The sequence below is a fragment of the Engystomops pustulosus genome, chromosome 9 (genome assembly GCF_040894005.1).
Source record: "Engystomops pustulosus chromosome 9, aEngPut4.maternal, whole genome shotgun sequence".
NCBI lineage: Eukaryota > Metazoa > Chordata > Amphibia > Anura > Leptodactylidae > Engystomops > Engystomops pustulosus.
Window position 1 is genome coordinate 58,788,757 of NC_092419.1, and position 26,882 is coordinate 58,815,638.

A 26,882-nucleotide genomic window follows, 5' to 3' on the forward strand; every position below is an offset into this window, starting at 1 on the left:
GTTGTGACCCTGGACCTATTCCCATTTATGCTCCACCGCTGCCAACCTTGACCTGCCTCCGTCCCTAAACCTTTGCCGCCTGTCTTGACCACCTGCCTGTCCCCGACCACGAACCTGCCTTCCATTTCTGTACCTCGCCTTGGCTGCCTCCATGGACAAAGTCGCACCTGATGGTACCATGCTGCAGCAAATCCACTTTGCGGAGAATTCTGGTGAAGACCGGGATTAAGACTCCAGCCCCAGGTCTCCGCTTTCATCATCATCCACAGTGGTCCAGTGGGTCTTGGTCCTGGAGCCTGATATCAAAGATGACTTTTGGGCATCCAACCAAACAAAAAACACCATAAAAAGTGATCAAAAAGTCACATTTATCTCTAAATGATACCAATAAAAAGTACTACTGGTCCCGCAAAAAATAAGACCTCAATACAGCTCAATAAACAAGATAATAAATACGATACTTCGCTTAATAGTAATATGTACATTTCACCGATTTTTCTCTCCAAATGAGTTTTTATTCTGTAGAACAAGTCAAAAATAAAAAAGCTATATAAATATGATATTGCTATAACCGTAGAAAATGCCTTGTTGGCACTTCACAGTAAATAAGTGGATTTTGGTTGTAGTTTGGGCAAGCAACAGCTAATTATTTATCGCAAAGTGCCAATACAGTAACTTAAGAAGTTATTGTTTGCGACTCTATCACAGCTTTCGATCCCATCAGCGTCTTGAGGAAACCAATACAGTAGAAAGAAAGAGGAGAAATTCAGATAATCATTGTAGCTTCTTCTGAACAGGAACAGTCGGTGGGCAGGGAACCCAGAGCTAACCAGCTCTGTCAACACCATCTCCTGTCTACTGGAGTCCCAGGTAGCCAAGGATGCCACGCTTTAAAATACTTCTGAATGAGGCATGTCCTGGACGTCCTCTGACCTTAGGAAGAGGCCTTGTCTGGTGAACTCTGTGCTAGGAGATGGCCCAGGGCTCTGAGTGCCGCCTCTGGCACCCGTACCATGGGTTCTCCATCACTGGCCTATATGATAGAAAAACCCCACAAATGATACCTTGTCAGAAACTGCACCCCTCAAAATATTCAAAACAAACTTTGTGAAGTTTGTTTAACCTATGAGCGTTTCATGAGGGTGAAAAATAGATGAAAGTGAAATTACTGATATGTAATTTTAACCAACAATATATTCATTGAACACTGAAATTTGCACCTTCACAATGGGTTAAAAAGGAAAATGCATTTTACAATGTTTAGTGCAATACCGATTATGTCAATAACTATTTTGTCACTGTACACTGCTGTACGGGCACAGGGTGGCAGTTGGAAGGGAAAGAGTGTTGTTTAGTTTTTGGAGGACAAAAATGGTTGAAAAAGTTTGGAGGTTTGTGGGTTGAAAAAGTTAGAGAGCCCTAGTGGTACCAAAACACAAGAGAGCCCCAACGAGAAACACCAATTTGGAAAGTACACTCCTTGGAGAATTTAGCAAGTTGTTATATGTGTATTTGCCCCTACAGGTTTGATTGAAATGGGCCCCAAAAAGGAAAAAGATTAAACTTTACCTCTAATTTTAGTAAGTGACAAGGGATAAAAGATGAAACAACCCCCAAACATTTGTACAATTGCCCCACATGTACATATAAAATGTTGTATGGGTATGTGTTAGGCCTCTCAAGGGAATGAAGGATGTTGGCCTAATAGTAGACAAACATTTGGAGAGCCATAAGCTGTTCAATACTGAATAGAACCCCAACAAGTGACACAATACCCCTTTAGAGAATTTAGCAAGGTGTAACATGTATATTTTCCCCTACAGCTATATGATCCATTTAGGCCCATAAAGGTCAATTTTACCCCTAATTTTTGTAAGTCACAAGGGATAAGAGAAGAAATAACCCCCCAAAATGTGTAGTAATAATAATTCCTTTATTTATATAGCTCTCACAGATTACTCAGCGTTGCACAGATCAGATCAGTCCCTGTCCCCAATGGGGCTCACAATCTAATCAATCTACCAGTATGTTGTGGGGGGTGTAAAACTATTCCTTCCGAGTGTAGAAGTACCCCACATGTGCATATAAAATGTTGTAGAGGGAAAGAGGGATGTTGGCCTTTTAAAAGCCAAATTTGACAGAAATCCTTAACATGTGTCAGGATTCATTTGGGGAGCCATAGTGGTATAAAACAGAGGAGAACCCAAAAAGCGACACTAATTTTTGAACACACCCCATGTAGAATCTATCAAGATGTTATATGTGGTGTAGTGTAATTCAAGTGTTTGTAATTGCATTTAGTTTGCAAACTGCAACCCTCAATGAAATAATCGAGGGTTATAGTGAGCAATTTTTACAACAGTTGTTACAATAATTCATTTTACCAAAATGAATTCACAACAAAGGTTGGCCCTAAATTTTGAATGTGTTGCGTATAAGTTGTTGCCAATTTTTTGTGTGTTTTTACTTTTAGTATCCCCACCTCTTGTAGAAGTAAGTAAGCATCAATGAACTCTTTAATCAGCATGCCATGCTTAATGGGGGTCCTGCAGAGGTGAGGAAATCTCTAGCCTTCCAAATGGGTCCATAGTCGTGTTTAGACCCCAAACCTTTACCTAGAGTAAGCCTACTGTGCTGACCTATGTGGAGGGAGTGGTTCTGCTTTTATTACCTCATGTGTGCCACTAACCTCTGTGTATCCAGTGTAGAACTGTCCACCAACTGTCTCCCACTGACCTGGAACCATCTACAAAAAAATTAACATCTGGGTTAAATAATTCCTTGTTCAAAACCAGAGGTCTCCTGATGAATTAGAGACCAGCAGTCATGCTCATGCTCAAGTTCAAAAGTTTCTTAGAAAAGATCTTAGAAGTTGTTCAGAAAAAAAGAGTCTGGTGGGGACCCTCTCTCCCACCTTCTGAATCCTGTGGGACAGGCAACAGAGTGTCAGGATTCAAAGTAGTGCACCATTTCAGTTTGACGTTCTGGGGTATCAGGAGTGCCCACTGGAGTCTCAGCTGTCTGGCTCACATGCTTGGGCTGTACTTGGGCAAGAATACTGTGCTAGTCATGTGGCATTTGCACTGTGACCAGGTAATCTTGGATCAACACACTGGCCTTGCTGAGCAGAGTGCTGACTGCAGCTACTGCTTTAACACATGAGGTGGCTCCCCTCCCGACTGAGTCTAGCCGGGCTGAATAGTCGGCCTCTGGTCTGGGGAGACTGCCGTGTTCCTTGACACTTGGTGCAAAACAGGACAAAAGGCTTGGTGTAGTGGGGTGTGCCTAGCGCTGGAGCAGACAGGATTGCCAGATTTATTTCCTCCGTCAAGTGTCTGCCTGTGGCTGAGAGGCAGTGGCCTAGGAAGACTACTTTCTCCTGGCAGTACTGGAGTTTGTCTCTGAAAGCCTTGCACCCTTTTTCAAAGAGGAAACAAAAGAAGACTGATGGGTGCATCCTGGCAGGCCTGTAACGTGGGAGCACACTAAAGTGAGTCATCCACATATTGCAACAGTACAACATCAGGTGGGGACATGCAATCTGCCAGAACTTCTTGAAGGGCTGTGGATTACTGGGTGGTTTTGCCCCCCTTCTGACAGTCTGCCCCAGGTGTAATGGAAGACTAAGTTGGTGAAGAAAAGGTGGCATGAGCACGGCACACTGCATTCTTATATCAGAGGCAGATCCCTTTTTACGGTTGTCTCAAAAGGAGCAATATAGCCCCCACCTTCCTCTATACTCCAAGGCTGTGCTGTGTGTGATTTGGATCCCCGCTGTTACCCTACTACCGGACTACAACCTCCAGAAGTAATACAAAGTAGCAAGAATACTGAAATACATTTTAACACATGTTATTTAAAAATCACTTCTCCCAAAGCCTTCTATTAAATCAGTATCAAATAAATTTTAACAAGCAAACGACAAAACTGCCCACTTCAAGAATTCTCACAATAAAAATCTGGAACCAGTGAAACTATTCACCTTTTGCCAGCTTTTATTCCAGACTTCTCTCAAAAAATTCTTTCTATGCACCAACATAATGATACCAGCCTTCATGTCCTATCATCTGTACACTTTTCCATCATCTCTACAGTACATAACTCTCACTCTCAACAACAGCACTGATATTTCCTAATGTTAAATTCTACAATAACTACTGTTCTCAAAGTTTATTATGGCATCCGAGACCAAGGTGATCCCCTAAAGAAAAACTAGAACTTGTTTTAGTGTTGACTTTTTTGCAGCAGCATAACTTTAGTATTTTATAGTTGACAGAGCTGGTTGTGGGCTTGTTTTTTGCACGACAAGCGGTGGTGCTTGTCAGGCCCCTTCCACACTTGCATCGTTCACGATGATCTGTTCATCTTCCATTTGAATGCAGGTCTTTTTGCCAGCACACAAACTTTAAATTTCTGCAACAAAAAAAAACGTAATGTGTGAACGCAGCCTTAGGCTTTCTGCACACTACACTTGTGCAGTTCTTGGGATGTAAACAATGGTCCCATGGAATGTTGTATGAGGGTTGCTTGTCATCGGGATGTAAGTACATAATAATAGCCTGAACCACAAACATGGTTAGGACCTGCTCTGTCTTTAGAAGTTAATGAGGACATGTAAAACAATCCTGCAGAAAACAGGCCTCAGGCCCCATGCACACTTTTTGTTTTTGATGAGTTTTAACTGCATTGGAAACCGCAAAAGGGAAGGGCTTTGCCAGAACACATGTCTTTATACTGAAACACTTTTGTTCTCGAATGAGCCCCTCCCTGTTGCGTTTTTAAATGGAATTAAAACAGATCAAGAACTGCAAAGTGTGAATGGGGGCTGAGGCTTGTTATTTGCCGGACTGTTAAACTTCCTGGAATCAGTATTTAACCTCTTAAAGGACATCTATCAGCAGATCAAGGATTGTATACCAAACATACTGGTCCCCTCTGGCAGGATCTGCTCTTCTTTAAGGTTGTTATGCCCTTGTTTTTAAGAAAAAAGGGCTTTCAAAATTATGCTCATTTGCATAATGTAAAAAAAGTTTTTTTAAAAAAAAAACAAGGGAATAAGAAGCTAAAAGAAGAGCAGATCCTGCCAGAGGGGGCACACATGAGTATGTCATTGTGCTTGGTTTACAATCCTTGATCTGGTGATAGATGTCCTTTAAGGACTGCACATGGTACATGTATGTCCTTAACAGGTTTCAGGTACAGGCGGTCCCCTACTTAAGGACACCCGACTTACAGAAAACCCCTAGTTACAGACGGACCCCTCTGCCCACTGTGACCTATGGTGAAGTCTCTGTATGTTACTATAGTCCTAGATTATCTGCTGTAAGGTGTCTGTAATGAAGCTTTATTGATTGATATTAATCCTTGGTTTCATTACAGCAAAGAATTTAGAAAATCTAATTGTCACTGGGACAAAAATATTTTGTCTGGATCTACAATTATAAAATATACAATTCCGACTTACATACAAATTCAACTTAAGTACAAACCTAAGGAACCTATCTTGTAAATAACCCAAGGACTGCCTGTATATGAAGAAGGTTCACAGGCTGGGTCCTCTTCATATACACCGGGGCATGTATGAAGAATTTGCGATTATAAAAGCAACTACGCCACCTCCATGACATGTGGGCGTGAAGGGGTGTAGGCTGGGCGTGGGGCATGCCTGAATTATTTTGAAAAACCTGCTGTTTGCTGTTTTTACACAAAATTATACTAGGATGGACCTGGTATGGTTTTGCCGGGCGGCTGCTTTTTCCAGCAGATACATCAAGAGGCCTCAGGGCGCTGTCACATCTTATGGTTGTGATTCCGATTTGTAACAGATTTAAAACGCACTGGGGTGGCCCGCGACCAATTGCATATTTGTTTGTATAGAAACAAATGTGATCGGCAATCAGCGCCGTTGTCTTGTATTGTGTAAATGCAAGACACTGGATATGGATTGTCGATTGCATGTGTTTTCATACAAACGAATATGCAATTGATTGCGGCCCAACCCAGTGCGTTTTGAATGAGTTACAAAACACAATTAAAATGCTAATGTGTGACAACACCCCAAGTCTCTCCAGGTATCCGGCAACACATGGGGGCATGGCCGATGAATATCCCCCTAAATGGATTGCTGGTACCAATCACAGGTATTAACCTACAAAATGCCACTGTGAGCAGTAAAAGGACATCTACCACCAGGATGAAGGACTGTAAGCAAATATGCCTGAGGGGCTCCAGGCTCCATTAACACTTGTGGAGGAGCCTGGAGCCCCTCAGGCTCATTTGCATACAGGCTTTCATCCTGGTGGGCACATATTGCAATGCAGTTATATTGCAGTAAATGGTAGGAACGAGAAGCCCTTAGGCCCCTTCCACACTCGCGTTGCATTTCACGTCAGAGTTTGATCAGGGTGCGATCAGGGTTTGGTCAGTGAAAAACGCGCATTTTGCATCAGAGTGCAATCCGTTTTCAGTCAGAGTTTGTTCAGTGTCTCAGTTTTTCACGCGCGTTTTTGATGCAATTTCAATGCAATTTCAATGCGTTTTTCACGCGCAGAAAATGCGCATGAAATGGACTCAGGACTGAGCTCTACCTTTTCTATGGCAATTGATGCGTGAAAAACGCATTGCACTTGCATTGCAGTTGCAAGTGTCTCAGAGTGCAATGCGTTTTTGATGCATCTCCATAGACTTGTATGGTGCGTTTTTCACGCGCGTGACTTGCAAAAGTAGAGCATGTCGAGATTTAAACGCGCGTTAAAAAAAACGCGCGTGTGCGCGTGAAAAAAAATGCAAGTCTGAAAAGACCCATTTGTTACAATGGGTCAGAGTGCAATGCAAGTTCTGCGCGTCAAAAGCACGCGCAGAAAACGCGCGTGAAAAACGCAAGTGTGAAAGGGGCCTAACGGTCTACAAATACAGTAAAAAAAGGTTGGTCGGACCCCTCAGCACTGAGACCCCACTGATCAGTAAGTTAGGCCCTATCCCGTCTTTGTGGGAAAACCCCTTTAAGACATTTTTTTTTTGTACCAAAGGTTTTCATTTTTTATATAAAAACTGAATAAAAGCTTTATGAATTCGGTGTCCTCGTGATCACTCAAGGAATTAAGGGGAGATATGATTTGGAGCATACAGTGAAAGCCATACATACGTAGCCCACAAGAAAATGGCATAAGTGCATTTTTTTTGTTAATTTTACCGCATTGGGATTTTTTCCCGCTTTCCAGTCCGTGACATAGAATATTAAATACTATCACTAGGAAGTACAATTTGTTATACAGAAAACGAGCCTCATACAGCTCTGTACATGGAAATAACACCGTTATGGATATTTAAAGACGGGGAGGTAAAAATGGAAAATCAAAGATGAAAATGGTCTGGCCTTTAACCCTTGAAGGGTTAATTTTACATGCAGTGTACTAGGAAGCTGGAGAAAAATTCCAAATGTGGTATAAATGACAAAAAAGTTGCATTATTTTTATTACAGGCTCAGTTTTACATCTTTCACACACCTCTTGCTTTTTTTTAAACTTTGATGTACGGAGTTGGAGAAGCTGACATTTTCAGTGATATGTGAAGTGAAGAAGCTTTTCATCACTTTTTATTTTCGTTGGTAATACTGAGGCTGCGGTCACACGTAACGCGGGGTATGCTGGTAATACTGAGGCTGCGGTCACACGTAACGCGGGGTATGCTGGTAATACTGAGCCTGGGGTCACCCGTAACGCGGGGTATGCTGGTAATTCTGAGCCTGGGGTCACACGTAACGCGGGGTATGCTGATAATACTGAGGCTGCGGTCACATGTAACGCAGGGTATGCTGGTAATACTGAGGCTGCGGTCACACGTAACGCAGGGTATGCTGGTAATACTGAGGCTGCGGTCACACGTAACGCGGGGTATGCTGGTAATACTGAGGCTACGGTCACACGTAACGCGGGGTATGCTGGTAATACTGAGACTGGGGTCACACGTAACACGGGGTCACATGTAACGCTTGGATTCCTTCAGCATTTGGACAATACAAGACACTGGGTGCGGGTTACCGATCGCATGTGTTTGCATAGAAGCGCATCCCACCCCTGTGCGCTTTAATTCCTTTTCTAAACACAGTCAGCACGTTACGTGTGACATCACTCCTTATTCTACATCAACACTTAATACAGTCAATTGATGAACTACAACTTTCATCATCTCATTCAACTGCTGGGAGTTGTAGTTCTTGAGTCCACTGTTATTCTATATGTATGTACATATTGCAGGGATGTCATGAGGTGCACTGTGTGTGTGTACATGTGATGCACTTTTATTTTGTACCTTTTTCTTGTGCTGGAAGCCATCATGGGGTGAGCAGTAGCTCCTCATCCATCCTGAGCCCCTGTGCACATGAAGGCAGCTTGTGAGGACACTCCAGCATGACCTGGAGGAAGGGGGCCCACTGTGACAACTAGGGGGCCCACGTCCTCTGGTCTGTAATTAGTGACAGCTCACTGTCTGCTCCTCCAGTGAATCAGGGTCCATGTTCTCCTGCAGTGACTCAGGGGCTGAGGTGCTCAGTGCAGTGAGGAGGAAATGTCTTACTCACTGCCCCAGCGCTGCTATGGGAAGAGCAGAGAACCTGTCTCTCCCTCCTGCAGGATGTCATAGTCCCCCCTGCTGCCCCCCTCCTCCAGCCTCAGCTGAATGTGCCTGCACAGACACAGGCAGGAGATGGTGACTTATGATAAGGGCCCACCAGGGTTTTGACTGGTATCCCGGCGGACCAGTCTGAGCCTGGCCACGCTGTACTATTATGGCGTGCTTCTGGAAGGGGTCAATATGTTCATTAAAGACCTCATAGAGCAGCGATGGCGAACATTTTAGAGACTGAGTGCCCAAACTACAACAAAGACCCACTAATTTATCGCAAAGTGCCAACACAGAAATTTAATTTGTGGTTTATACTCCCTTCTCTGTCACAGTTTTCATTGATACCAGCACCTGAGGACACCAATAAAGCAGAAAATAGTCCCTGGTAGAGCTGTCACTTTAAAATAGCTCAGTGCACAGCAAGTCCTGGGCTGTCTGGGACTGCAGGAAGATACCTGGAGTCCTTTCTGGTGATGGCCTGAGTGCCCACAGAATGGGCTCTGAGTGCCACCTCTGGCACCAGTGCCATAGGTTAGCCATCACTGTCATAGTGGGTCTAAAATGTAGAGTTTCAATATTTGTATATTGATTGATATTAAGCTTTGTAAAGTAATTAATACAGGGAAGGATAATATAACACTAGAGGAATTTGTGGAACCTGGGCTGACAAATGTCAGATGAGGTTTAGTGTAGATAAATGTAAGCTTATGCATTTCGGTTGAGGAAATCAAAATCATAATTATGTTTTAAATTTATAAATCTCTTGGTAAACCTGATGGAAAAAAGACTTTGGCATATTGGTGGATAGTAAACTCAATTTTACTGATCAGTGTCAGGCGTCTGTTGCTTAAACAAAATTAAGTTATGTATCAAGAGAGAAAATCAAAAGAGAAAGATTCTCACGATAAGGACATAGTTTTGCTATATGCAAATCCCTGATCAGACCACACATGGAATACTGTGTCCAGTTTTGGCACCAGTGTTTAAAAATGACATAGTAGAACTGGAATGTGCAGGTCCGCTGCTTTCATTTTGTAGAACTGGAATGGGTTCAGGGGAGAGTAACCAAGATTATTAGAGGAATGGGGGGAGTAGAATACAATGGGGCACATGTATCATAGTTTCAGCTGGGCAAATTGTCTTTTTTTTTTGCGAATCTTCTTGTTTTTGCGACTTTTTTTTGCGACTTTTGTTGGCGCTCTTCAAGTACACCTTGGTCTGCACCTTTTGCAGTGTGCCTTATGTCTCTTAACTTTCCAGATCTTGCGTGCTACTTTTCACCCTGTTTTGCCACTTTTTTGCAACTTTTTAGGCGCAAATCTGTACCTGGTCCAGGGCAGGTGCAAAGGAAGTTTTTTTTTTCATGGACCCGATTTTAACATGTAAATTGGAATTATTTCACGTGCATTAAATGTTTAACATTTTGCACAGTAACCTCTTTCGTCAAAATTCTTACATTTTTGCATTTTTTTTTCATTGGTCACTTCTAAAGGTGAGGTCACACATAGCAGTTTAATTGCGTTTTTAATGCATTTTGAAACTAATTACAACAGCTTAGTAGAGGTGATATGCCTTATTTCATTACTGTTAACATTTGTGTTTATTTCTAAATTCAAATGTTAAGGCTATATTCACACTGCCGTTGCCCGCCCGTACCGTACCGTAGCGGGCAACGGCAGTGTACGGGGAGAGGAGGAGGAGGTGAGCGCAGCTCACCCCCGCCCCTCTCCATAGCAACCTATGGCGCACAGCGCTGTATTACGGGAAAAGATAGGACAGGTCCTATCTTTTTCCCGGGTACGGAACGGTACGGTGCCGCACGTGTGCGGCACCGTACCGCTCCCGCAGGGTGCCCTGCGCCCATAGAAGTGTATGGGGGACGTATATCGGCCGTATATACGTCGGCCGTATATACGTCCCCCATACGTTTGTGTGAATATAGCCTAAAAGTAATGAAATAAGGCAAATCACCTCTCCACAGCTGTTGTAATTACAGTAGTTTGAAAATGCATAAAAAATTAAACATGTTAAATCCCAAATTAACAGTAGTGTCCACTCCTGTATATAACCCCCTTTCGTGGCTTATGTCCATGTGGATTTGAGACATTTGCAACAAAAGTATCAAAAAGAAGCCAAAATTTGCACCTGCCAGGATAGGAAAAACTGAACATGTATCACAAGTAAAAAGACAGGATCATACATAAGGTGCAAAAACTAGCCACGAAAAGTCTCTAAAATTCACCTCAGAGAGACCAAACTATGATACATGTGCCCCAATGATAGATTACTAAACTTGGGGTTCTTCAACTTAGAAAACTAAATGGCTGCGTCAGTGGCGTAACTAGGGGAGGCTGGGCCCCATGGCAAACTTCTGCATGGGTCCCCCTTCCCCCTAAAATATATATATATATATATATATATATATATATATATATATATATATACATACACACACACACACACGTTTGTACACGTTTATGCATTCACACACATTTATACACATTCCTATACACACATTTCCATACACGTACACAAACATACAGTATATAGACATGCTGCATACACATACACATGAAACATACACACATACGTACAGTATATACAGCATATACATAAACACCACATACTCACTATATGCACTCACACAGCATGTACACACGGCTCATATACACTCACACACCATACTCAGACACTTACAGTGCACGCATAATCACAGCGCAAGCACAGCCGGCCGTGGCAGAGGCCCGTGCAAGTGAGCAGGCGGGCGTGGCAGTGGACGGCAGGCCGTTGCATCACTGGACACGGCATCAGACGGGCGGACTGAGGCATCGGACGTGTCATGGTGGCAGGCAGGCAGCTTGCCTTGGAGTCGGACGGGCAGGAAAAGTAAGTGGACTGGCCAAAGTTACTGCTTTGCTGTTGCTATGCATCTGCTTGGTTGGATACACAGGCTGACACTTCTAATGCACTGCAATACATGCTTATTGCAATGCTTTAGAATGAACTAGTGATCACATGATCCTGTGAACACAGACAATGAAATTTACAGATCCCATTAAAAGTTTGCTGCATTTAGTATTGGTACTGTAAGGAATCACTGCATGATGCAAAGTGAACGAAGACTGGTACTGTAAGATATTACAGTACAATATTTCTGTACAATATTTCTGTATGAAGCTGGAAATGCAAATACTAATAACATTAAGATGAATGCTGTCAGCCGGCAGTCTAATCTTGCATGTGGCTGGCTCAGGCTGCGCAAGGAGTCTAAGGCCCCTTTCACACTTGCGTTTTTCACGCGCCTTTTCTGCGCGTGCTTTTGACGCGCAGAACTTGCATTGCACTCTGACCCATTGTAACCAATGGGTCTTTTCAGACTTGCATTTTTTTTCACGCACACACGCACGGTTTTTTTAACGCGCGTTTAAATCTCGACATGCTCTACTTTTGCAAGTCACGCGCGTGAAAAACGCACCATACAAGTCTATGGAGATGCATCAAAAACGCATTGCACTCTGAGACACTTGCAAGTGCAATGCAAGTGTAATGCGTTTTTCACGCATCAATTGCCATAGAAAAGATAGACCTCAGTCCTGAGTCCATTTCACGCGCGTTTTCTGCGAGTGAAAAACGCATTGAAATTGCATTGAAATTGCATCAAAAACGCGCGTGAAAAACTGAGACACTGAACAAACTCTGACTGAAAACTGATTGCACTCTGATGCAAAATGTGCGTTTTTCACTGACCAAAAACTGATCGCACCCTGATCAAACTCTGACGTGAAATGCAACGCGAGTGTGGAAGGGGCCTAAGGCCCCTTCCACACTCGCGTTGCATTTCACGTCAGAGTTTGATCAGGGTGCGATCAGTTTTTGGTCAGTGAAAAACGCGCATTTTGCATCAGAGTGCAATCAGTTTTCAGTCAGAGTTTGTTCAGTGTCTCAGTTTTTCACGCGCGTTTTTGATGCAATTTCAATGCAATTTCAATGCGTTTTTCACGCGCAGAAAACGCGCGTGAAATGGACTCAGGACTGAGCTCTATCTTTTCTATGGCAATTGATGCGTTAAAAACGCATTGCACTTGCATTGCACTTGCAAGTGTCTCAGAGTGCAATGCGTTTTTGATGCATCTCCATAGACTTGTATGGTGCGTTTTTCACGCGCGTGACTTGCAAAAGTAGAGCATGTCGAGATTTAAACGCGAGTTAAAAAAAACGCGCGTGTGTGCGTGAAAAAAAATGCAAGTCTGAAAAGACCCATTGATTACAATGGGTCAGAGTGCAATGCAAGTTCTGCGCGTCAAAAGCATGCGCAGAAAACGCGCGTGAAAAACGCAAGTGTGAAAGGGGCCTAAGGCCCCTTCTCCACTGGCGTTTTTCACGCGCGAGTTCTGCGCGTGCATTTGACGCGCAGAACTTGCATTGCACTCTGTCCCATTGTATTCAATGGGTCTTTCTCCATTTGCGTTGTTTTGCACGCGCGTGCTTGCGTTCGTTTGCACGCGCGTCAAAATCGCAGCATGCTCTATTTTTGCGATTCACGCGCATTTTTCACGCCCCATTCAAGTCTATGGGGACGTATCAAAAACGCATTGCACTCGCAAACATTGCAAGTGCAATGCGAGTGCAATGCGTTTTAAACGTAAGGGTTGCTAGGTGACCAGTATAACAGTATTTCCCCTGCTCGCGAACGATCATTTAATTAAAAAAACACAATGAAGAACAGTGAAGAATAGAATAAAAACAGTGAACACAGTGAACACAGGATCATTTAAGATAAAAACACAGTGCAGAACACAGTGCAGAATAGATTACAGATGTTCGGCACATCTGCTTACTTGTCGGGAGATACGCGCGGAGCGGTGCGAACAAAATAGCATGTGAAGAACAATATATATGTGTGAAGAAGACATTGCAGATGTATGGAAACATCTGCAATGTGTTCTTTACACACATATATATTGTTCTTCACATGCTATTTTGTTCGCACCGCTCCGCGCGTATCTCCCGACAAGTAAGCAGATGTGCCGAACATCTGTAATCTATTCTGCACTGTGTTCTGCACTGTGTTTTTATCTTAAATGATCCTGTGTTCACTGTGTTCACTGTGTTCACTGTTTTTATTCTATTCTTCACTGTTCTTCACATCTGCTAACTTGTCGGGAGATAATATACGCGCGCGGAACAGTGAAGAATAGATCGCAGATGTTTGCAACTTATCAGAAGACATTATTTTTCAATTAAATAAAACATTTTATTCCCGAACCTTGGTCCCTTTGAAAAAGTCCCATTGACTTAAAAAAATGCGCGTGAAAAACGCACCGAAAACGCAAAAAAACGCGAACAAAAATGAAACAAAAACGCAGCAAAAACGTCAGTTTTTCACGCATTGCACCCTGACGTGAAACGCAACGCTAGTGTGCAAGAGGCCTTAGGCCCCTTTCACACTTGCGTTTTTCACGCGCGTTTTCTGCGCGTGCTTTTGACGCGCAGAACTTGCATTGCACTCTGACCCATTGTAACCAATGGGTCTTTTCAGACTTGCATTTTTTTTCACGCACACATGCACGTTTTTTTTAACGCGCGTTTAAATCTCGACATGCTCTACTTTTGCAAGTCACGCGCGTGAAAAACGCACCATACAAGTCTATGGAGATGCATCAAAAACGCATCGCACTCTGAGACACACGCAAGTGCAATGCAAGTGCAATGCGTTTTTCACGCATCAATTGCCATAGAAAAGATAGAGCTCAGTCCTGAGTCCATTTCACGCGCGTTTTCTGCGCGTGAAAAACGCATTGAAATTGCATTGAAATTGCATCAAAAACGCGCGTGAAAAACTGAGACACTGAACAAACTCTGACTGAAAACTGATTGCACTCTGATGCAAAATGCGCGTTTTTCACTGACCAAAAACTGATCGCACCCTGATCAAACTCTGACGTGAAATGCAACGCGAGTGTGGAAGGGGCCTTAGGCTCCTTTCACACTTGCGTTTTTCACGCGCGTTTTCTGTGCGTGCTTTTGTCGCGCAGAACTTGCATTGCACTCTGACCCGTTGTAACGAATGGGTCTTTTCAGACTTGCATTTTTTTTCACGCACACGCGCGCATTTTTTTAAATGCGCGTTTAAATCTCGACATGCTCTACTTTTGCATGTCACGCGCGTGAAAAACGCACCATACAAGTCTATGGAGATGCATCAAAAATGCATTGCACTCTGAGGCCCCTTTCACACTTGCGTTTTTCACGCGCGTTTTCTGCACGTGCTTTTGACGCGCAGAACTTGCATTGCACTCTGACCCATTGTATTTAATGGGTCTTTTCAGACTTGCATTTTTTTTCACGGACACACGCGCGTTTTTTTTAACGCGCGTTTAAATCTCGACATGCTCTACTTTTGCAAGTCACGCGCGTGAAAAACGCACCATACAAGTCTATGGAGATGCATCAAAAACGCATTGCACTCTGAGACACTTGCAAGTGCAATGCAAGTGCAATGCGTTTTTCACGCATCAATTGCTAGAAAAGATAGAGCTCAGTCCTGAGTCCATTTCACGCGCGTTTTCTGCGCGTGAAAAACGCATTGAAATTGCATTGAAATTGCATCAAAAACGCGCGTGAAAAACTGAGACACTGAACAAACTCTGACTAAAAACTGATTGCACTCTGATGCAAAATGTGCGTTTTTCACTGACCAAAAACTGATCGCACCCTGATCAAACTCTGACGTGAAATGCAACGCGAGTGTGGAAGGGGCCTCAGTTTTTCACGCGCATTTTCAATGCAATTTCAATGCGTTTTTCACGCGCAGATAACGCGCGTGAAATGGACCCAGGGCTGAGCTCTATCTTTTTTATGGCAATTGATGCGTGAAAAACACATTGCACTTGCATTGCACTTGCAAGTGTCTAAGGCCCCTTCCACACTAGCGAGTGTGATGCGATGAACTCGCATCACACTCGCAACGCAAGCTGCCGGGAACGCACGGCCCGAACGCTGCACCGCGGGAGTGAACTGACATGCTGAGTTCACTCCCGCGGTGCAGCGTTCGGGCCGTGCGTTCCCGGCAGCTTGCGTTGCGAGTGTGATGCGAGTTCATCGCATCACACTCGCTAGTGTGGAAGGGGCCTAAGGCCCCTTCCACACTCGCGTTACATTTCACGTCAGAGTTTGCTCAGGGTGCGATCAGGGTTTGGTCAGTGAAAAACGCGCATTTTGCATCAGAGTGCAATCAGTTTTCAGTCAGAGTTTGTTCAGTGTCTCAGTTTTTCACGCGCGTTTTTGATGCAATTTCAATGCAATTTCAATGCGTTTTTCACGCGCAGAAAACGCGCGTGAAATGGACTCAGGACTGAGCTCTATAGCCCCTTCTACACTGGCGTTTTTCACGCGCGAGTTCTGCGCGTGCATTTGACGCGCAGAACTTGCATTGCACTCTGTCCCATTGTATTCAATGGCTCTTTCTTCATTAGCGTTCGTTTTTCACGCCCCATTCAAGTCTATGGGGACGTATCAAAAACGCATTGCACTCGCGAACATTGCAAGTGCAATGCGAGTGCAATGCGTTTTAAACGTAAGGCCCCTTCCACACTCGCGTTGCATTTCACGTCAGAGTTTGATCAGGGTGCGATCAGTTTTTGGTCAGTGAAAAACGTGCATTTTGCATCAGAGTGCAATCAGTTTTCAGTCAGAGTTTGATCAGTGTCTCAGTTTTTCACGCGCGTTTTTGATGCAATTTCAATGCAATTTCAATGCGTTTTTCACGCGCAGAAAACGCGCGTGAAATGGACTCAGGACTGAACTCTATCTTTTCTATGGCAATTGATGCGTGAAAAACGCATTGCACTTGCATTGCACTTGCAAGTGTCTCAGAGTGCAATGCGTTTTTGATGCATCTCCATAGACTTGTATGGTGCGTTTTTCACGCGCGTGACTTGCAAAAGTAGAGCATGTCGAGATTTAAACGCGCGTTAAAAAAAACGCGCGTGTGTGCGTGAAAAAAAATGCAAGTCTGAAAAGACCCATTGATTACAATGGGTCAGAGTGCAATGCAAGTTCTGCGCGTCAAAAGTACGCGCAGAAAACGCGCGTGAAAAACGCAAGTGTGAAAGGGGCCTTAGGCCTCTTGCACACTAGCGTTGCGTTTCACGTGCGGGTGCAATGCGTGAAAAACTGACGTTTTTGCTGCGTTTTTGTTCCATTTTTCCTAAAGAGTAATTTGCGTTTTTGTTGCGTTTTCGGCGCATTTTTGACGCACGATTCAATGGGAGACTCGAGCATATTTCAAAGGGACCATGGTTTGGGATTAAAATGTGTTATTTAATTGAAAAATAATGTCTTCTTATAATTTGCAAACATCGGCGATCTATTCTTCACTGTTCCGCGCGTATATTATCTCCCGACAATTTAGCAGATGTGAAGAACAGTGAAGAATAGAATAAAATCATTGTACACAGTGAACACAGTGACCACAGGATCATTTAAGATAAAAACACAGTGCAGAACACAGTGCAGAATAGATTACAGATGTTCGGCACATCTGCTTACTTGTCGGGAGATACGCGCGGAGCGGTGCGAACAAAATAGCATGTGAAGAACAATATATATGTGTGTAAAGAACACATTGCAGATGTTTCCATACATCTGCAATGTCTTCTTCACACATATATATTGTTCTTCACATGCTATTTTGTTCGCGCAGTTCCGCGCGTATCTCCCGACAAGTAAGCAGATGTGCCGAACATCTGTAATCTATTCTGCACTGTGTTCTGCACTGTGTTTTTATCTTAAATGATCCTGTGGTCACTGTGTACACTGTGTACAATGATTTTATTCTATTCTTCACTGTTCTTCACTGTGTTTTATTAATTAAATGATCGTTCGCGAGCAGGGGAAATAATGTTATTCGGGTCACCTAGCAACCCTTACGTTAAAAACGCATTGCACTCGCATTGCACTTGCAATGATTGCGAGTGCAATGCGTTCTTGATGCATCTCCATAGACTTGAATGGTGCGTGAAAATTGCGCGTGACTCGCAAAAATAGAGCATGCTGCGATTTTGACGCGCGTGCAAACGAACGCAAGCACGCGCGTTGAAAACCACGCAAATGGAGAAAGACCCATTGAATACAATGGGACAGAGTGCAATGCGAGTTCTGAGCGTCAAATGCACGCGCAGAACTCGCGCGTGAAAAACGCCAGTGTAGAAGGGGCCTAACAGTATTTCCCCTGCTCGCGAACGATCATTTAATTAAAAAAACACAATGAAGAATGTATTTAAACATCTGCAATTTGTTCTTCACACACATATATATTGTTCTTCACATGCTATTTTGGGCGCACCGTTCCGCGCGTATCTCCCGACAAGTAAGCAGATGTGCCGAACATCTGTAATCTATTCTGCACTGTGTTCTGCACTGTGTTTTTCTCTTAAATGATCATGTGTTCACTGTGTACACTGTGTTCACTGTTTTTATTCTATTCTTCACTGTTCTTCACATCTGCTAACTTGTCGGGAGATAATATACACGGGGAACAGTGAAGAATAGATCGCAGATGTTTGCAACTTATCAGAAGACATTATTTTTCAATTAAATAACACATTTTAATCGCAAACCATGGTCCCTTTGAAAAATGCTTGAGTCTCCCATTGACTCGCGCGTGAAAAATGCGCCGAAAACGCAAAAAAAACGCTAACAACACGCGCGTGAAAAACGCAAAAACGCTAATTACTCCAAGGAAAAATGGAACAAAAACGCAGCCAAAAACGTCAGTTTTTCACGCATTGCACCCTGACGTGAAACGCAACGCTAGTGTGGAAGGGGCCTATCTTTTCTATGGCAATTGATGCGTGAAAAACGCATTGCACTTGCAAGTGTCTCAGAGTGCAATGCGTTTTTGATGCATCTCCATAGACTTGTATGGTGCGTTTTTCACGCGCGTGACTTGCAAAAGTAGAGCATGCTGAGATTTAAACGCGCGTTAAAAAAAACGCGCGTGTGCGTGAAAAAAATGCAAGTCTGAAAAGACCCATTGATTACAATGGGTCAGAGTGCAATGCAAGTTCTGCGCGTCAAAAGCACGCGCAGAAAACGCGCGTGAAAAACGCAAGTGTGAAAAGGGGCCTATGGCCCCTTCTCCACTGGCGTTTTTCACGCGCGAGTTCTGCGCGTGCATTTGACGCTCAGAACTCGCATTGCACTCTGTCCCATTGTATTCAATGGGTCTTTCTCCATTAGCGTGGTTTTTAACGCGCGTGCTTGCGTTCGTTTGCACGCGCGTCAAAATCGCAGCATGCTCTATTTTTGCGGGTCACGCGCGTTTTTCACGCCCCATTCAAGTCTATGGAGATGCATCAAGAACGCATTGCACTCGCAATCATTGCAAGTGCAATGCGAGTGCAATGCGTTTTAAACGTAAGGGTTGCTAGGTGACCAGAATAACATTATTTCCCCTGCTCGCGATCGAGCATTTAATTAAAAAAACACAATGAAGAACAGTGAAGAATAGAATAAAAACATTGTACACAGTGAACACAGTGAACACAGGATCATTTAAGATAAAAACACAGTGCAGAACACAGTGCAGAATAGATTACAGATGTTCGGCACATCTGCTTACTTGTCGGGAGATACGCGCGGAGCGGTGCGAACAAAATAGCATGTGAAGAACAATATATATGTGTGAAGAAGACATTGCAGATGTATGGAAACATCTGCAATGTGTTCTTTACACACATATATATTGTTCTTCACATGCTATTTTGTTCGCACCGCTCCGCGCGTATCTCCCGACAAGTAAGCAGATGTGCCGAACATCTGTAATCTATTCTGCACTGTGTTCTGCACTGTGTTTTTATCTTAAATGATCCTGTGTTCACTGTGTTCACTGTGTACAATGTTTTTATTCTATTCTTCACTGTTCTTCACATCTGCTAAATTGTCGGGAGATAATATACGCGCGGAACAGTGAAGAATAGATCGCCGATGTTTGCAAATTATCAGAAGACATTATTTTTCAATTAACTAACACATTTTAATCCCAAACCATGGTCCCTTTGAAATATGCTCGAGTCTCCCATTGAATCGCGCGTCAAAAATGCGCCGAAAACGCAAAAAAAACGCAAATTACTCCAAGGAAAAATGCAACAAAAACGCAGCAAAAACGTCAGTTTTTCACGCATTGCACACGCACGTGAAACGCAACGCTAGTGTGCAAGAGGCCTAAGGCCCCTTCCACACTCGCGTTGCATTTCACGTCAGAGTTTGATCAGGGTGCGATCAGTTTTTGGTCAGTGAAAAACGCGCATTTTGCATCAGAGTGCAATCAGTTTTCAGTCAGAGTTTGTTCAGTGTCTCAGTTTTTCACGCGCGTTTTTGATGCAATTTCAATGCAATTTCAATGCGTTTTTCACGCGCAGAAAACGCGCGTGAAATGGACTCAGGCCTGAGCTCTATCTTTTCTATGGCAATTGATGCGTGAAAAACGCATTGCACTTGCAAGTGTCTCAGAGTGCAATGCGTTTTTGATGCATCTCCATAGACTTGTATGGTGCGTTTTTCACGCGCGTGACTTGCAAAAGTAGAGCATGTCGAGATTTAAACGCGCGTTACAAAAAACGCGCGTGTGTGCGTGAAAAAAAATGCAAGTCTGAAAAGACCCATTGATTACAATGGGTCAGAGTGCAATGCAAGTTCTGCGCGTCAAAAGCACGCGCAGAAAACGCGCGTGAAAAACGCAAGTGTGAAAGGGGCCTAAGGCCTCTTCCACACTCGCGTTGCATTTCACGTCAGAGTTTGATCAGGGTGCGATCAGTTTTTGGTCAGTAAAAAACGCCCATTTGGCATCAGAGTTCAATCAGTTTTCAGTCAGAGTTTGTTCAGTGTCTCAGTTTTTCACGCGCGTTTTTGATGCAATTTCAATGCAATTTCAATGCGTTTTTCACGCGCAGAAAATGTTCGTGAAAAGGACTCAGGACTGAGCTCTATCTTTTCTATGGCAATTGATGCGTGAAAAACGCATTGCACTTGCATTGCACTTGCAAGTGTCTCAGAGTGCAATGCGTTTTTGATGCATCTCCATAGACTTGTATGGTGCGTTTTTCACGCGCGTGACTTGCAAAAGTAGAGCATGTCGAGATTTAAACGCGCGTTAAAAAAAACGCGTGTGTGTGCGTGAAAAAAAATGCAAGTCTGAAAAGACCCATTGATTACAATGGGTCAGAGTGCAATGCAAGTTCTGCGCGTCAAAAGCACGCGCAGAAAACGCGCGTGAAAAACGCAAGTGTGAAAGGGGCCTTAGAGTGCAATGCGTTTTTGATGCATCTCCATAGACTTGTATGGTGTGTTTTTCCCGTGTGTGACTTGTAAAAGTAGAGCATGTCGAGATTTAAACGCGGGTTAAAAAACACTCTTGTGTGCGTGAAAAAAATGCAAGTCTGAAAAGACCCAATGATTAAAATGGGTCAGAGTGCAATGCAAGTTCTGCGCATCAAAAGCACACGCAGAAAACGCGTGTGAAAAACGCAAGTGTGAAAGGGGCCTTAGCGCTCATGCTCAAGATTTTCAGACTGCCAGCTGACGTCACCAGCAGTCTTGTGTAAGCAGAAGATGATTAAGCTATCATGCGTGTTGAGTTGTTTAAAAAAAATAACATATTAATGTGTTATTTATTATAATAATTGTTACATGTCTCCTTATTTTAAGACAAACTAATTATCAGGGAAGAATTCAGCTACTCAGATATAAAATTATACTCCATCAAGTGTAAAATTCTACCATATGTCATTTTATATGTTTATAACTTTTGAACTTTTTACCAAAAGGAATTTTTTTTTTGTGATAAATTGTACTCCTTGTTGGTGGTACCATATTTTTCGGACTATAAGAGGCTGAAAAAATCTTGCTGAAAAGTGCCTGCATCTGAGGACACGTTGCGTTTTGACCTGCATCTTCATTGCGTCTGAAACGCATATACAACAGCTGAGGAGAGTTGATTTGCCTACTTACATCACTGTTAACATTTCCATTTACAAAACGCATCGTAAACGCGATGTTAACACATATGTTAACAACACTTTAACATGTGCATTTTGTTAACGGATGCGTTAACATTGCGTTTACAAACGTAAACAGTAATGTAATTAGGCAAATCACCTCTCATCAGCTGTTGTACATGCGTTTCAAACGCAATGAAAACGCGACCAAAACGCAACGTGTGAACGCGCCCTTATAGTCCAAAGGTCAGGAGGATAAAGCACTGCCAGACCCTCCTGACCGCTGTAATTGAGATCAGGTGAGGCGCTGACACAGCACTGCACCTAATCTCCCAGAGAGGAGAGTCTCCAAACTGCTCTCTCCCTGTTGTTTGGACCTAGATATCACCTCCAGGATCTGAGGTGATTTCAGAAGAATGTGACTTATCACTTGCTTTCTACATCACTGAAGGTCCTCATGCTACCGAGGATAGGGACATGCTGCTATGGGACAGGGTAAGAAGAAGAGGAGGGAAAAATGGAGGGTTCTGTGTTTATGTGTTTATGTGTATAGTAGTGTCCAGTGTGTTCCTTATGTGTGTATGGCATAACTGTGTGTGTTTATGTGTATAGTGGTGCCCAGTGTGTTATTTATGTGTGTATAGTAAAGCTGTGTGTGTGTGTTTATGTGTATAGTTGTGCCCAGTGGAAGTAGCATGTCTTTTTTATTTTGTCAGTGCAATTACAATGTAACATATTTATATATTTTACTGATTTTGCTCAATAAAACCTAATGTTGGGGAAAGAAAGTATAGTTTTTGATTAGCCACCTTACAAATGGTATTATGCCTATTTTTTTTTATCTGCAAAGTTGGTTAACCCTTACGGGACTCAGCTTCTTTTGGCCTTAAGGACGTGGTCCCATTTTTCAAATCTGCCCTGTGTCACTATAAGTGGTTATATCTTTGGAACGCTATGAGATATCCAGGGGATTTTGAGATTGGTTTCTCGTGGCACATTGTACTTCAAATTAGTTAAAAAATTTGGATGAAATCTTTTGTGTTTAGTTATGAAAAAAAAAGTAAAATTCTTTATTTTCAAAGTTCTAAATTCTCTACTTTTGATGCAGATAGTCATAGCACTCATATTCATAACTTACATTTCCCAAGTGTCTGCTTTATGTTGGCATGGTGTTTTAAGATTCCACATATTTTACTAGAATGTTATGAGACTCAGAATTTGGGTGCCATTTTTCAAATTCTTGGGAAAATCAGCAAAACTAATATTTAGATGGACCTGCTCAACTTTTAATTGACTGTGAGAGGCCTAAATAATAGCTAGAATTGTGAATGACCCCATTATGTAAACTACACCCCTCAACATACGAAAAACCACTTTTAAGAAGTTTGTTAACCCTTAAGGTGTTTTATAGGGGTTAAAACAAAATGGAGGTGTGGTCTACAAATTGTAATATTTTTTTGACAATACATTAATTTTGGGTGGAAAAATAAACATTTGTAATGGATTAGATGAAAAAAGGCTACCCAAAGTTTGATACCCAATTTCTCCCGAGTACACGGATACCCCATATGTGGTGGTAACCTGCTGTATGGGCGCACGGCCGGGCATATAATGGAAGGATGCGCCATGCAGATCAGATTTGCTATGTCACATTGTACAGGCTATAATTTTTTTATTGTGGACCTAGAGGGGCTTATTTTTTTGCCACATGAGATGCACTTTTCTGATACATAATTTTGGGGCATCTATAGCTAATTGGTGAGATTTTATTAACTCTTTGTTGGCGGAGGAAATGAAAATCATAAATTTTTAGGAAAATTTTTTTGTGTGTTTTTTTGGCCGTTTACCATACCGTAAAAATAGTATATTATTTTTATTCTATGGGTCACCACGATTATGAAAAGACTTCATTTATATAGGTTTTTTTATTTTTTTCCCATTGCTACTGAATAGAAATGTTAATTTTAGCATCACCAACTTTCATATGCATAACTTTTTTATTTTTCGGCTTACAAATCTGGTTAAGGGCTTATTTTTTGCGAGAAGGAATGTTCTTTTTAGTGGTCTTATTTTAGAGTGTGTAACTTTTTAAAATAACTTATTAGAGCATTTTTTAAAGGGTATTAATTAAAAATCATCTTTTTTCGGAGAGTTTTTTGAGGTTGTTTTTTACGAGGTTCACTTTGCAGGTCCAATAATGATTCCGTTTTATTAGGCAGATTGTCACGGACGTAGCGATACCAAATATGTGGGGGTTTTGTGTATTTTATTCAATTTTACTGAATAAAAACTAATTTGGAGAAAATTTTGTTCATTTTAGCATCACCATCTTTTTTATTTTTTGGCCGACAAATCTGGTTAGGGGCTTATTTTTGAAAGAGTTGTTCTTTTTAGTGGTCTCATTTTAGAGTGCGTAACTTTTTTAAATCACTTTTTAGAGGATTTTTTTAAAGGTATTATTAAAAATTATATTTTTTCAGAACGTTTTTTGTGTTTTCTCCCCTGGCGTTTACCGTGCAGGTCCAGTAATGATTCTGTTTTATTATATAGATTGTTACAGACACGACAATAACAAATATGTGGCTTTTTTTGTGTGTTTGCGTTTTTTATAGTTTATTAAGTGTTTTTATGGGAAAGTGACATTTTAGGGGCTAATATTTTAATGTATTTATTTTTTATTTATTCTAATTTCTTAACTTTTGTGTTTTCACTTTTTTTTTTACTTATACATAGTTGAACTTGAACCAGCGATGCTCTGATCTAATACAATGCTCTACAATACTTCTTCATTGTAGAGCAATGTAAACTGTCTGAGCATGCAGGCGCATGAGGACTGTGCGACATTTTTTATGTAAAATGGTGTAAAAGTTACATTCAGACATTTGGGCTCCATTTTCCGTTATGGAGGTCACCGCTAGCAATAACATTTTGATGAATCGGGCATTTTGGGACGCAGCGATACCTAATCTGTTTGTGATTATTGATATTTATTATGTTTTATATCAGTTGTAGGGAGAGGGGGGTATTTTAATTTTTAATATTTTTTAAATTTTTTAAACTTAAACTTTTTTTTTTTTTCACTATTTCATAGACCCTCTAGGATTGTCTGATTGTTCCTAACATATACTGCAGTACTACTGTATTGCAGTATATGGCGTGTTTTCATAGGATTCATTACAATGAGGTACTGCCTCATTGTAACGAATCTTCAGAAACCATGCCGCACCGATGACATTCAGGGTAGCGACGATCTCAAAAAATATGGCGGCACCATGTTTTAAGTGCTGCCGGAGTCTTTGCTGGCGGCATACAACAGGTTAACACCAGTGACCGACCGCAGGTTAACACAGGTTAGTGATGGGTCTTTGCAGCAATGTCCCTGTGAGCCTTCTTCATACACCCTTCATAGCTCTGCAGCGGATATATCCGTCGCAGAGCATGAAGGGGGTTAATTAAGCAGAATGGAGTGAGCAGGGAAGGACCTGTCGTGAGGTGAGTTGAGAATCCTGCTGGATGAGGAGGCGGTGTTGAGCTCCCGCGCGCTGCATGGCACATGCTCCTGCATGCCGGCACTTCCCTCCAACCAACCGCCAGCACATGCACCTTCCCAACGGCCAGCAGGTACACATGACCGCTGGCCGGCACTTCCCCCAACCGCGCACCAGCTGGCACATCCACCTTCCCGCCGCCTAGCAGATGTACCTGCCCGCCAACCAGCACGTCTCCAAGACCGCCCGCCGCTTTATATGTAAATACAAAAGTATGTAAATGCATGTATAGATATGTGTGTGTATGTATGTACATATGAAAGTATGTATATATGTGTATGTATAGATTAGTGTGTGTATGTATATATATAATTATATGTATGAGTGTATATTTGCTTTACGTATGTGCAGTGTGTGTATATGCTGTATACACATACTGTTTAGTATGTGTGTAGATGTTGTATATATGCTGCATGTTTATGCAGTATTGGTGATATTTATTAGGGCTTCTGTGATATATCAGTGGCGTAGACACCCTGAAATAATTGCAAATTTTAGTTTTATACTACATGGCAGTACACTGTATGCATTTTATACTACATGGCGGCATGCTGTATGCATTTTATACTACATGGCGATATACTGTATGCATTTTTATACTTCATGGTTGTATGCTGTATGCATTTTATACTACATGGCGGCACGCTGTATCTGATATATTACATATATGGGGGTGGGCGTCTCTCTATGGCTTGCCTTGGGGAGCAGACAGGCTTGGTTCACCCCTGGTAATGAGGGATTGCTATGATCTTGCATTGTGGTAAAAAGCCGGCGGCTTACATCATCGTTCCCCATGACATCATCAGAGAGCCACGAACTGTCGCCATGATCACCTCTGGTCTTTGCAATATAATTTGGGATGGCCAGCACAACCAAAAAGTATATAGATGAGCTGGTGTAAAATATGATCAACTAGCCCTTCCGGGACCTGTCTCTAAGATTAAAAAAGGTTTACTGCGACATTTTATCATGGCTACTCGTCAGATTATTCCTCGCTGTTGGAGATCCTCGGCTCCCCCATCCAGAGCTGACTGGGTGGCTGCCCTGAATCATATATTTAGAATAGAGGAGTTAAGGGCTATCGACAACGACAGAATCACACAGTCCCATAGTACCTGGTCTCCCTGGGTGACCTTCAGGGAGTCTCTCTCCTTCGCGGCTTGGATCACATCTGGATCAATTTCCTGAGGTGGCCTGGTATTGGTCTCTCTCTCTCTTTATTCTTATCTTCCTATTCATTTTCTTTCTAACTTACTCTCTCTAAACTCCATTACCCGATACCCAATCCCATCCCCTCCCCTTTTTGTTTTGTTTGTTTTGTGACCTCTCGTTCTACCCTAGCCCTATGTCTCTGTTGTCAAGCAGTTTTTTGGAAGCAATATAGTTTTGCTCAGAATTTGTCGGTTGATCCACTCTGTCTTTGAACTCTGGCTTATGTGACATGTCGTCCCATTGACCGCACCATTCTAGGCCATAACTCATCTGTATCATTCATATTGTATTTGCTTCCATCTTATGACAAACTACGTTATGGTTTATTGTATGTTGTATGCTTCAATAAATGTTTATTGACTCTAAAATATGATCAACTAAATAACAAAAGATAAGAGTATGCACAAAAAAATCGGTATAAGAAAAATCATATAAACTTTATTCAATACCAAACGAAATACATATATGACGCACATTTACAAACATCTAAAAAATGTAATAT

At 42.3% G+C, this 26,882-nt stretch overlaps 1 protein-coding gene across 2 annotated transcripts in view; it reads left to right on the forward strand.

The window, feature by feature from the left end:
- LOC140076600 (gamma-aminobutyric acid receptor subunit beta-4) overlaps positions 1-26,882 on the forward strand; it is a 298,936-nt gene that overhangs the window by 29,659 nt on the left and 242,395 nt on the right. The window contains exon 1 of one of the 2 annotated variants that reach the window (XM_072123198.1): positions 21,922-22,115. The exons of the other annotated variant lie outside the window; for it this stretch is intronic. Coding sequence (XP_071979299.1) covers positions 22,078-22,115 — 38 coding nt within the window. The 5' untranslated portion in view covers positions 21,922-22,077. Of the gene's footprint in view, positions 1-21,921; positions 22,116-26,882 lie in introns of those variants that run through there. 2 annotated transcript variants of the gene reach the window in all.